The following is a 13497-nucleotide window of genomic DNA, read 5'->3' as shown; positions in this document are numbered from 1 at the left end:
AGCAAAGCCTTTCAATTTAGACTGTTAGGTCAAATTACACACCGAGCAGAAAGTGGGCAATCACTTTTAAAATAATTCTTTCTTTACAGCTTCTTCAATCTGGGAAGCACTGCTGTGCCAGTACTTTGCCATTTTGTCCAGACACCATCACATTTGCCTCTTTCCTTCACATTACTGTTTCTTTTCTTCCTTTTTAGATAAAACATAGATATCATCTTCATATCTTGAGTCTGCATGAGTTTTCTTTCCCCCCACATTTGGGATGCGAATGTATGTGACCGGTCTTTAGCAGCATACATAAAAATGATTAGGTGAAGCGACAACGTCAACTCTGGCCACTATAGTAAAGACGGAGGGGCAACATATTAATTTCCTCAAACTACTTTAAATTCATTGAAGAGAAGGCATCAACTTGTTGGAATACGTAATTAAACACTAATTGATGCATATTTATGAGTACAATATTGTTTTTTTCTACTAAATAACCTAAAGAAATGACTCACTGTAATTTTAAGCTCCTATATTTCTTCGTACTTTGATTCAGAACATTTTCATACATGCGCAAGAACTCACGTTAGAAGTGCAGAGTCACATCTGCTTGATTCAGTATCTCTTCTTTCCCTTTTCTTGCCAGTATCCTAGTCACTTCAAACTCTCAGTCCACCTGATGGCAGTCAGCCAAATGGAGGAGGCCAACCCATAAAAGCTCCATCCTGCTCCATAAAGCACTGACTAAAACACACTTAAACAACGAGCCGACAGAGAAAATGTGTTTTACGTCTTAGTTCAGAACCCCAGGGTGTGGATACATTAAGACATTGATATACAGTTCTGGTGAATTAAAGAGCCTGAGGTCTTTTTTTTTTTTTTTGCTTTATCAAGCATCTGGCGAATGTCACACAAAGCTAGTCAACTGTGTTCCAGCATTTTAGTATTTAGAAATTAATTGTGTGTTCAACAGTAATTAGGCTACAAAGTCATGTTGCAGCACGTTTCTGTCATTGTTACATTTACAGGATAAATCCATCAAGAAGATGTTTATTTGTGCAGCAAAAGTAATAGTGGTACGACAACTGGGTTGACCTTTTTTATGTGCTTAAACAAAAACAAAACAAGTCTAAATGAATAACCAAGTAATTCTCAGGGTTACAGCTGGTTTACTTTGTGGATATTTGTGCTACAGCCTAAACGCAGTGGTACACATAACAAGATGTTAATGACACCTTGAAAATGATTTGAAGGGTATGGAGCAAAGCAACCAAAAGAACCAGTTATCAGAAGTGGCAGATTAAGTCTGAATTCCGCATACCCTGGAAAATGTTTTTCACACAATATTGACTAGGGCTGTTCGATATAACGACATATATTGGATGACGATATAAAAACGTCTATCTTTCATTTTACTCTATCGTTTGTTCCGTGGTGTCGCAAAATAAACTGTTTACGGCAATATTTTTTCATCGTTTTGATGGTCACTGTAGTGGCTATATTAATTTCTTAAAGTTCTCTCTTTCTCCTATATTTTATATAACCACACTATGGACGGACAAGCGCCTGTTTTTATCCGTTGTGGTTAGCAACAAGGACGGTAACAGCATCGCGTGTCCGCTTGTTTATGTTCCACATAAACCTTTCACAATAAAGCTCAAGGTCCTGTTGAGACTTTTCAAAATAAACTGAATCACGTGAAAGAGCAGATTATTTACCGAAGAGAATTAAAAAAGAGCCGCCAGGTGCTAAAAAATAAACCTTAGACTCAAACGTTAGAACAGGCTTTTCCCCGCAGCACGCCGTGTAATAAATACTCACAAAGAAAACGGCGGCCTTTACAACTTATGTCTAAAAATGTATAGTTTCATGCATCTGTTAAAACACTCGACTCCAGCTACATGACGCGCAGCTGGAAACACTTCCCGCAAGAGAGCTGCCCGAGATTCACAGAATTTACAGAAAATGTTACATTTTTGTGATTTATATCGTTATCGGGACGATAGAATTCTTATATCGGAATATGAGATTTTGGTCATATCGCACAGCCCTAATATTGACCAACTTTGTTAGGTTCAGTGAAAGACTCATTATTGATAATGGAACAACAGCTATTTCATTCGTGTCATTTTTGTATTTTTGTTTCTGTAGGTTCGTTCATGGTGGTGAACGCTTCAGGCCGGGCATCAGGTCAGAAGGCTCACTTGTACATGCCCACCCTGAAGGAGAATGACACCCACTGCATCGACTTTCTTTACTCTCTATCCAGCCGGGATGGAGCCAGCCCAGGCACACTCAATGTCTATGTCAAGGTGTGTGTTCAGTGTGTGTGTGAATGACAGGGCGGGAGCGGGTAGATTGACATATGAAGGGCCTGATGAAACTTGAACATGTACACAAACAAACACACCTCTGTTCTCTGTTAGGAGGGATGAAGTTAGCCCTCCGGCACTAAATATCTATGTGTGTGTGTGTGTGTGTGTGTGTGGCTGTGTCTGTCTGTCTGTGTGTGTGTCCGAGAGAGAGAAAGTAAGAGAGGGAGAGAGGGAGAAAGAGAATAAGTGATAGGTAGGTAAACAGAAAGCCATCATCTATTCCCTTTTAGCAGGGATGAAGTTAGCTGTAGTATATGCTGCTAGATAGCAGAGCTCTTGATTTTTATGTAGTTTGTGGACTTTTAGAAAGAAGGAATTATTTGCGGCTTGCTTCTATTAATGGACCCAAAAGCTGATTACGAATACCAACCATTAAAGTAAGCTAACAGTAAACATTAGGAGTAGCTGCCATGGGATAGAACAGTAGTAGGTATGGACTTGCAAGAATGAATTTTTTATGTTAAAGTACGAATGCACTCATGGGCACCTGAGTAGAATTAAGAAGAAGCTGTGGATGGTGAATGGAGATATGAAAGGACAGAGTAAAGAGGGAAACTGGAGAAATATAGAGCTGTGTGGAAGGCATACAAAGAAAAGAAATGGCATGAAGACACTGATGAAGGTATGGAAACGAGTAAGGAAGGTGGAATGCTACAGCTTTATTATACAGAAGTATAGTGAAAATCCATCAAAAAATTTTGAGGATTTGGCTTTGAAAACAGTTTATGAGTGAAACGACTTTATGAGTAATGTGTCTAAATGTGGAAAAAAAATGGAACCATCATTGTCAATAATGGTAGATACAGCTGCTAAAGTTAGTAATCCTGGAAATTATGTATTTTCCTTTATACAGCTCTACACGTTCAGCTGTGTCTATACTATGACTCCTATAACTTCTGTAGTTCTATGACTGCAGACCTTTGTGCAATTGATTCAGTCACGGCTTAAAATGCAAAACTATTCACAGTAAAATGCAATATGTCAGGTTATAATGGGAAACAGCATGTTACTGTTGGATTCAGTAGTTTTCTTACTGCAGTTTGTTAGTTTTACCCTTTTCTTCGTTTTATCCACTAACTCTGCTTTAATTAAACCGTGCCTCTTTTTCTCTCCCTGCCTGCAGGTGAATGGAGGTGCTCAGGGTAACCCAGTGTGGAATGCCTCTGATACTGTCACTGAAGGTTGGGTGAAAGCTGAATTGGCTATTTCTACATTCTGGCCTAACTCCTATCAGGTACTACAAATCCACACAAGTCCCCTGGACATACTCTCACAGACATTGTTTAGGTACTGTACTGCTTAGATGCACGTAAATAACAAATATGTCATCATCCAAAAACACATGGATCTAACTGTAGGTTGAGCACAAAAGGTACATTTCTTGACAGTGATTCTTTAATGACTTTCTCTGTTGTGTACGTGTGTGTGTTTGTGTATTGGTCGGTTTAAGGTACAGAGACATACCCTGCTGTGTTATTTTATGAGGCTCCACAAAAGCAACTCTGTTGTACCTAATGACTGAGCTGTGCTCAGTAAATGCAGGCACCCCTGTGTCTCACACAGATACAAGGCACAATGGTAATCAAAGTGAATTAAATGTCAGTGTGTCTCTGTGCATGTTTCCTTCCCTAATAAAGAGTCACCACCTGGGGGGAAATAGCACTCAGTACAGTACAGAGTACTGGAGGCCACTGAGGGCAGAAACAAATTTTAAAGACAATTTAGTTCCTCTTTTGAATTGTTTAACTGTTCTAGATCAATAATTTGTTTGTTATTGGAATATCATATCAACATAGAGTTCTAGATATTTGAATATTCAGATATTCCCCAGTGGGAATGCATCGAAAAATTAAAAAAAAATTCTGACAAAATCTCACTAGAAAAATATTAGAGACAGAAAACTGTAAATAGTGAACAACATGTATGCTTATCAGGGTCAAATCAGCACCAGCCTTTGTTTATACAGCGAAACAAATATGTGCAATCACAAGTTGGGAATGGAAATCCCAATTTCACACAGTGACGTGCTATTACACAAATCAAAATAATGTTGTAAATGCTTATAATTTCAAATTAAATTTGGTTTACCAACACTGTAAACAACATTGTCAAACTGTTGCTAATACAGCAAAGCTTTAGTAGTGACTGTGACTTTTAGAAACTTGATATGTATGCCAAAAGGGATTTATTTTTGAAGTAACAGAGGAGAGTAAAGACTTCCCAGAAGTCTTAAGTATTCAGAGTGAGTCGCAGCTGATACTGCTGAGAATCCTGACAAGTACAGCACAGAGGTGTGTGTGTGTGCGTGTGTGTGTGTGTAGCGTGCGTAGTGTGTATGAGTCTATATATGTGTGGGTCAGGAGTGCATGGCCCCTTGACAGCCCTGCTGACACCCTGTTGTCATCCTGAGAGTTTGCATAAACTCTGTTGGAAAATATAAGGGACTGTCCTGTTGGGAGAGTAAAATGAGAAAGACACAAAAGAGCAATTAAAAATAGGAAGGAAAAATAGAGGAAAATGCGAAAATATAGAGAAAATATGGGGAGAGATGGTGGAAAAGTCTGAAAAGTACAACATAGATGGGAGGAAGAAAACAAGGAAAAGTAGAGGAGGTTTAAATGAAGAAGAGAGGAAGAAGGCAGAGGAGAGGCAGCATATGTGGTTGGCATAAGGATGGAGACAGAAGGGATGAAGTGAAAAGAGGAATAGTTGCTGACTTTTAGTGGAAAACTCCCCTGGGGTTCCCATATGAGCTTCATAGGGATGTCAAGATGTTCCAGTTTGTGAAAGAAAGTTCTTATTTTTGAATTTCATTATAATTCTTGCATTTCTTTCTTTCTTCCTTTCTTTTTTCTCTCTTTCTTCCTCTTCCTTTCTTCTGTCTGGTCTAAGGTAATATTTGAAGCTGTTTCAGTCCAAGGCCACCCAGGTTTCATCGCCATTGATGACATACGAGTTCTGGCTCACCCATGCCGTAAGTGGGAGAGATTGTGAATGTGTTGTGATGGTTGACCCTGCACAACTGTAGCCCTGCTGAGCATCATCTGTTTTATAGATGTCGCACACTTACACACACAAAAACACAGCATAAAGGACAGATTGTGAGGGTCGCAGACAGATTGTAGAGAGCAAGGAAGAAGGTCCAGACCCAGGGTCTTCATCACTCAAATGTGACAAAAACACTTTGCTTCACAAAACTCTGGACTGCTTATTGCCACAGTCTGAGGTCTACTTACTGCGCCCTGCCTTCTCAGTATTCTGCAACTCCTGACATTCTCCTTCTGCTCCTATTAACTGTTTATGTTGTTTTAGGAATCAAAGTTTTACACTCAGTTTTACGTCTATTTTATAGATAGGAATCAAAACATACTTAGTCATCATATTAGAGCAGTATAGCTAAGTTCATTGATAAATGATATTGCATTCATTTTGAAAGGATTATAAATGAAAATGAAAAGTATTTTATTTTTAATCACTCCACCAGTATTATCTTTGTATTTTATCTATGTTCGGTCTGTCCACCACGGTTCTCTTGCTGATCCTCTCCTCAGCCCTTCTTTCTGTCTGCCTTGTATTTTTCCTTTGAACAGCCGACGCAAAACAATCAGTTCACCTTTGCAAGCCACTAATCGTATTATTCAAAAAGAGAGCAAACATATTTACAGTGTAAGGAAAATAAATACTACAAATTCAAAAAACTAAAATCCAATTTCATTTTAAAAAGACTGAGGAAAAAGATGACGATAAAAAATAATGAAAGATTTTCAAAAAAAGCAAATCTAAGTTTTTGCCCTTGTCATTTGCAACAAGCTGACCATTAATGTCAGGACAAATTATCATTGTTGAGTGATCGATGCATACTCTGTTAGTCTTATCTATGTCTGCAGACAGTCAAAATGAAATTAACCAGTCGCAGGCTGGTCTCAATGGCAGACCAAAGTCACCCAGTGTCTAGCTGTCTGTCTCACTGACAGACCTTCGCATCTGTCTCATGGCCACAGAATTTCTCTGCCGTAGTCCAGACAACGTTAAGCTCTCCTAGAACTGAATTAGTATCGTTTATGGTTTCCCTGAAAGTGCTGTTTCTTGTTGCTAGCATGAATCTAGTGTGAAATCTTAAACTGTAACAGTAACACTTTGAGCAGCATGCAATTTATTTTTTATTAGCATGTTTATTTTGGGTAATTGGGATATTGTTTATCATTTAAATAATTTATTTGTTTTTGCAGACTATATATGCATTTGATGACTTCAACAACATTTAATTCAACATGTATAAAAAAAAGACCAAGAAGAATAGATTTATATTTATCCTGACTTTTACACATCTGTATCATCAGCACATTGCTGTCTGTTTTGCAGGTAAAGCCCCACACTTTCTACGCCTGCAGAATGTGGAGGTAAATGTGGGTCAGAATGCTACTTTTCAGTGTACTGCTGGAGGGAAGTGGTCTCAGCATGATAAACTCTGGCTGCAGGTGAGTATGTTCACGTTAGTAAAACTGTGCATAAATGGATATATATACATATATGTTTGTTAAAAGGAGGGACAGAATACCACAAACCAAACCATATTTACCCAATTTACCCAACTTGGGGACACAAATATGAATATATAAAAAAAAGTGCACTAACAGTATTACTAATGTCAACAACACTGCACATTTATAGACATCAGTACCTACAGTACGTACTGCTGTTTACACCTGGAACTTCTTCCTAGACTTTAATTTTAATGGACATATAGGTTTCAATAAACTAAAAGCAAATTTAAACCATTGAAAGGCCAACATAACAGATAAAGTTATTATTCATATATTATTCTTAATTTCATTTTATAGAATTGTTTAGCGAACATCCCCAGTATTACCAGCTCTATTTCAGAATTGATTAAAACTCCTTGTTCTGCTTTGCACCAGTGATTCCATCCTTGCACGTGTGATTTGTTTATGCGCCTGAGTGTATATGCTGTGTGCAGCCATGCCTATGTACTCCTACTGCCTATGCTTTACATCCATGTGCATTGGCAAGCTTACATGTTTTCACTAAATGAGTATGTACTGCTGAGAATGCTCCAAAGGAGATCAGTGACCCTCCTTACCCAGGGGGTCTATATGGGAGAGTATGATACCACAATCATACGCAAAGCAAAGAAAATGACAGCAAACACTTGGAGTCTTTGTTGAAAACTCTCTGGTCTTTTCCATCATGCAGCAATGGAATGGTAAAGACACGGCCCTGATGGTGACCAGGGTGGTGAACCACAGACGTTTTTCTGCGACCGTTAGCGTTGGCGACACATCTCAGCGCAGCACAAGCCGCTACCGGTGTGTCATCCGATCAGACGGTGGATCTGGGGTGTCCAACTATGCTGACCTCATTGTTAAAGGTACGTTCATCTGTTTAACTTCTTTAAACTACAAAAACAAGATGATTTATCTTTCATTTAAAACCAGAGCATCGGAAAGGAATTTTGATGGATATAAGTAGAGCATTGTTCAAAAAATCAGATCAGAAAGGATGCAGTAAAGTGGGACAGTTTCTTTAGAAAGTGAGAAACAAGCCTGGGTTGTGGTTGTGTAGTTGCATGTGCGTTTGGCTGTTGCTCATTAGGGATGTGAGAATGCTGAGGATAGAATACTGAATAGACTTGAGAATAGTGCCTAGAACTCACAATGAGCCCTCATTCACTCAGTTTCTGCCCGTCTTTGTCCATCTTTTAGTTCATTTTCTTCCCAGTATGTTGATTCTTATTCCCTCCCTTTCCCACAATCTTCAAAACTCATACTGGTATTTTGTTTAGTTATTTTAAATATATATGAAAAAAAGATTTTTTTTATCCTCTGAATGTTCATAGTCACCTAATTAAAAGATGATTTTGTAATAGTTTATAATAGTTTCTTCTTGATTAGGTCAAAGGAAGAGTACAGCAGTACTTCAGCAGGACTACAGATAAATGTTGGATAGAAAACCTTTTGGGTCATCTGTTATCATATACAACTCACAGAACTACTCAAGATATCCAAATCCCAAAAAGTTGATTCTGTTCATCTGGCCGTAGCATTTTCAGTGGGAGAAACATTTCATCATTCACTCAAGTGACTTCTTCAGTCTCAGCTGACTGCAGGTTTCCCCAATCTTTTAAACAGCACATTTGCACAATGACTGAAACTAGCCCACTGAATAAACAATGGTCTGAGAGGTCAGTTTCTTGATCATTAGTATGCAAATTGTCATGACGATTGATCAACAACGACTCCATGAGTACTATTCACAGAGAGTTGGGGAATGGCTGCAATCACAGCATTGTGAGATGGTGAAAGATGTACCCTTAGGCCCCCTCCTCGATACAGAGATGCACAGAACAGTACACATAAACTGCCTTCTTGATTCCCTGGTCAAACCAGCGTTCCTCCCTGTCGAGGATGTGTACATCCACTGTGTGATGTGTCCACTGGCCTGTAGGTGTAAATAGACTGCGGAGTCGTGGCCTGACGAGTTAGCTCTTCTGTGTTGTGCCATCCACTTAAGCAGAGGTTGTTTGATGACAAAACGTTTCTCCCACTGAAAACGCTATGTTCAGATGAACAGAATCAACTTTGGGGATTTCCTTACCTGGATGATTAAGCAGGCATCAAGACAGAGATATCGAAATATTTCAAACCTATAAGAAATCTGTGATATGCACACAGGTGTGATGTAATGGGGTATCAACAATATAAAAGAAATGAAAGAACATGCAGAGAATACATCATGCTGCCAAACATAAAAAAAACCCCAATTGTCTCAGATAAGCTGAAACTATGTTTATAAAGCAAAAATAGAAGGTAATCATTAATCTGACTAATGCTAAAGAAAGTAGCAATGATTTGCTTACAAAACTGATTCTTTTTTCTGTCTCCTGCCTGCTTCTTCTTTTCTTCTTCAGTGTTTTGCTTTCATCTCTTCTCACCTCCTGTTTCCTCTGCCCCCGTAGTGTACTGTTCTGTGCTGTTCGACAAATCCTCTCACTGAGGACATTCAAATACTCTAATGCAATCTATCAACTCTGTGACAGGGTAAAAATATGAAGGAAAATCTGCCATTTAGCAAGTTATTCCCTTTCCCTTGGTTCTTGTGAACAACAGGAAATATGGTCCTGTCCTGCTGAGAAGGATATTGATGTACTGAGTAGGCTGGATAATATTGTTGTAAGGACTCTGATAGAATTATAGCATTGCAGCTATCTGTTGTTGTCAGACATAATTACATTCTTTTACCTCTCCCCATCTCCTTCTGTTGCACTGTGTTTTTAATTCTTTTTTATAATGATCTTTGTCTCCACCTCCAACTTGTGGACTTCATGAAGTTCTGAATAAATAGGAAATAATCATTCATTTTTCTCAATGTTGACCTGATCGACGTAGCGCCTGCTAAAGGGCCTTCTGTCTCTCATGAAGTCTATAAAAGGGTTCAGTTAGTTATTGCTCAACATAGTGAATGCTTGTATTTTAGCACTGATACTTAAATATATGTGAAGCAACACGGAAAAAGATGCGAACACCAAGCAATGTATGCTAATATGTTAGCCTATTAGCACTCTACGATTTTCTTAAGCTACCTTTCTTGCAGCATGGCACACAACAATAGTAACAGGTATTTTTTCCTGGCATTTATCCTTTAAGAAATAAAGTATAAGACCCCAAGCTCACAATCTTTTATTCTCTTTTTAAGTGTCCTTGACCAAGACACTGAAGCCCTATGTGTTCAGTCACTGTAGAGCTGAGTTTATGCTTGATCGCTTGACATTCTCCGGGGCTGCCTTTTGACAGCATCTTGTGTTGCATCCTGACCAAAGTTTATAACCAGGGAAAAGGGGTCCAAACACAAAGGAATGGTTTTCTGCAGTTATAGTGTAACATACCCTTCAGTCTATGGGTTCGACTATTTATCATATATAAACAGTATATATCTTATGTTTATTTAAGAATAGAGTGCTCCCAGTGAAGCTTAAAGTAGATGTCTAGGATGCATTTCCCACAAACACACCTCTCTGCCCTAAAATATTTAGTGTGAAATATATATATATTTTTATATGTATTAAATATATAATCGTGCGGCGCAAGGGGGATTGAACTGTGTTTGTTTTTAATGGAATTTGAATTGCATCACTGAAATCCGTTTCAGTGCAGAGGCGCTCCGGCCTAAATTATGTTCTCAATGCATATTTGGTTTGAATTATGCTGTTAACCTTATTTGGTGTGAAGGATGTTTTAATCTGAAGGGAGGCTGGAATGTGTAGCCTGTGTGTGTGTGTGTGAGTGTGCTGTTTTGATTAGATGATAGTCCAGGGACTGAAATTGTCATTACCATCTGTTAGCAGAACGCACAGACTGTACTCCTGAGAACATCCAAATGTGTGCGTGTGCGTGCGTGTGTATTGCTTACCTTACTGAATGTGTCTGTGTGCATGCATGTGTTTCTGTGTCTTACTCCTGTGTGTATGTGTTTGTGTTTGTAGCTCAGGTGCTGTCAGCCATGCATTGTGCCAGGGGAATAGCCCATGCCAACACAGTGAACGAGCGAGAACGGAAAAATTAAACACATGCACATGCATGAACACACCTCCCCGAAGCCCTGTGTGCACAGTGTGTGCTGCTAAATGTGTGTAAATGTGGCATTGTCCTTGATTCACACGTTAGTGTACTTGTGAGTTTTCTAATCTATTCATTCATGTGCTGTAGAATCATCCTGTGTGGCTTAATTTCTCTCTGGGCGTGTGTATCATCATGCCTTTTCATTTGTGTTTTCACATGTAAGGTATCATAAGGTTTTCAAATTAATTTGTGTGGGTATGTGTGTGTTTGTGTCTTCTTCCAGGCTTTCTAAGTGAAATCAGGGTTAATTAGTGTGTTGTTCAGCCAGGTGTGATGACAGGAATCTGGAGAGAGAGACTCTTCTAATCTGACAGCACCCTGTGTGACTGTATGTCTGTCTCCCATACATGCTCATGCATGAATATTCATTTTGTGACACAATAATGCTGACCAGCTGAGCAGATGATTTCTTCCTTGTTGACTAAATTAGAAAAGACAGCTGAAATGAAATGTTCTGAATCAGCCGAGCTACTGCCTGGTGGAGGTAGATTTCTCTATTACTCAGTAGAGTTAAACTCATTACAGCTAAACCTATTCCAGGATAAAATGACTGAACTGAGCAAAAATTGGCATGTGTAGCAACTTTCAAGTAACTCTTTTTGCGGTGTTTTGTTTGCAAAAAAATCAGACAATACTGGGGAAGATTTGGGTTCTATAATACTGCCAGAGCCAAAGAAAGACATTTTACCCACTGGTCTTCAGATTTTAACATTCATCTGAAGAACGTGGAGCAAAAGCAGATGGAAGTCAGGCTTTTTAAGTATAATGCACAGCTTTACACCTCTTCTGTCATCTTTCCATCATTCAGTGTCCATATTATTGTTTCACCTTACTTCTTTCTTATTCATACCTCTGCCTGACTTCACACCTCTCTTGAAGTTAATATACGGCAAGGAAAACATGCAGTGACAGCCGTTAGTTGTCAACAGCACCTCCTCCTCCTCCACCTCCTCGCCTCTTTAAAAGCATTACATCTTTGCATTAAAGATAACCTAGTGTGGTTGTTCTTTTGTGTCATGTATATGTGGTTATAATGGTGCTTGCTCATATTAACGCTAAAAATAAGTATATGTAAGTGGAAATGGTGATAAAGTCACTAACATATACTCCTCTAGAAGACAAAGGGGACTAGATGGGATTGGAAGAATAACTGGAAACTGTAAATGTAAAATGAATGCACTGTCTCCAATACACTAAGAAAAAATCCAGTTGAAGTTAAAAGAGCATGTCAACAAAATGACTGAAAGCATGCAACGCTTCCACACAAGCCAGGCACAAAGTTTCCCAAACAGACACTCACGGCTATAGAAAGTTTAGCAAAACACATACACACATCTACACCCACACACACACGCACACAGATGTTTTTCAATGCTCCTGTGCGTTTCTCATTTGTATGGCTCTTGTAGAACAGATGCAGTCAAAGCCCCAGGGCAACAAGGTCTCAACCATACCCCCGGCTGTGCTTGTGTTTGGGTGTGTGTGTGTGTGTGTGTGTGTGTGTGTGTGTGTGTGTGTGTGTGTGTGTGTGTGTGTGTGTGTGTGTTAAAGAGTGAGCAAGCCTACATGCTGACATGTCTCAGGGAGTATGAATTTAGGCTGTATTTGAGTTGTGAATGTGGTGTATTGTGCATGGGCATGGGCATCAGTGTGTATGTGTGTCCTGTTCTGTCTGTCATAGATAAGACTCAGTGGGGCGTAGCAGAGATCCAGGAGAGCCACTGACAGCCAGTGCCCTGTGGACACCATGCAGAGTGTGTGTATTGGTTATGTGTGCGAGTTCCCCAGGAATATGGCCACATTTTTCTAAGTCTCCCTCGGTGGTCATAAAGCTGATTGTAGTCCAAGAATTAGACCTAGCAGTGCCACTGCAATGTGTAAGGGTCTCTGAGTGTGTATGTGTGTGTCTGCATACTGTATATGTGTGTTTGTCCATAGAGCTTTCAGTCGCCCAAAGCACATTCCCAGCATCTTCTGTGTGTCTGTTCCCTGATAAGGAAATCAATAGGAGAGTGGACAGCTCAGCTGTATGTGTCAGATCTCTAGAAACTCACTGACGCTCTGAACTCCCACTGGGTGTGAACACAACACAACCTTCAATTTATAAAAATAACTGTTGGAAACTATGTTAGACTTCTAAGTGAGGAGTTTTATTCCAAAATGAGATGTCAAACATTTAAAAGGCAGACAAATGCGATGTCAAACATTCACACGAAAATCAATTTCCAAGTTTTCCAAGCAGTTGTTTGCAATAATATTTGCACAAATGATGCCATCTTCTTAAAGCCTTAACTTATCTACAGGCACAGTTCATTCTGTAAACAAACCTGACATTCATTTTAGATGGTTTATGCCCTCAAGATATTCGGGAGGCTTTCATAGTTTGACATAGAACACAAGTGTCAGAACAACCAGCTGTAAATACTTATCAAAACAGCATTTCTGTGAAAAATACAACAAGGTAATGCGAATGTCAGGACTGTGTTTTTCCACTGATA

At 39.2% G+C, this 13497-nt stretch overlaps 1 protein-coding gene across 9 annotated transcripts in view; it reads left to right on the top strand.

Annotated features, from left to right (window-relative positions):
- The window catches only part of ptprt (protein tyrosine phosphatase receptor type T), a 313327-nt gene that overhangs the window by 74169 nt on the left and 225661 nt on the right, over positions 1-13497 (top strand). For all 9 annotated transcript variants that reach the window (XM_084929068.1, XM_084929066.1, XM_084929067.1 and 6 more), the window contains exons 3-7: positions 2140-2300; positions 3487-3597; positions 5256-5337; positions 6726-6841; positions 7578-7752. In XM_084929068.1, coding sequence (XP_084785194.1) covers positions 2140-2300; positions 3487-3597; positions 5256-5337; positions 6726-6841; positions 7578-7752 — 645 coding nt within the window. The remainder of the gene's footprint in view (positions 1-2139; positions 2301-3486; positions 3598-5255; positions 5338-6725; positions 6842-7577; positions 7753-13497) is intronic.

The sequence above is a fragment of the Perissodus microlepis genome, chromosome 5, assembly GCF_051167445.1.
Source record: "Perissodus microlepis isolate ML-2025 ecotype Zambia chromosome 5, ASM5116744v1, whole genome shotgun sequence".
Taxonomy (NCBI): domain Eukaryota; kingdom Metazoa; phylum Chordata; class Actinopteri; order Cichliformes; family Cichlidae; genus Perissodus; species Perissodus microlepis.
The sequence above is the reverse complement of the archived record's forward strand: the minus strand, read 5'-3'. Positions and strand labels throughout refer to the sequence as shown.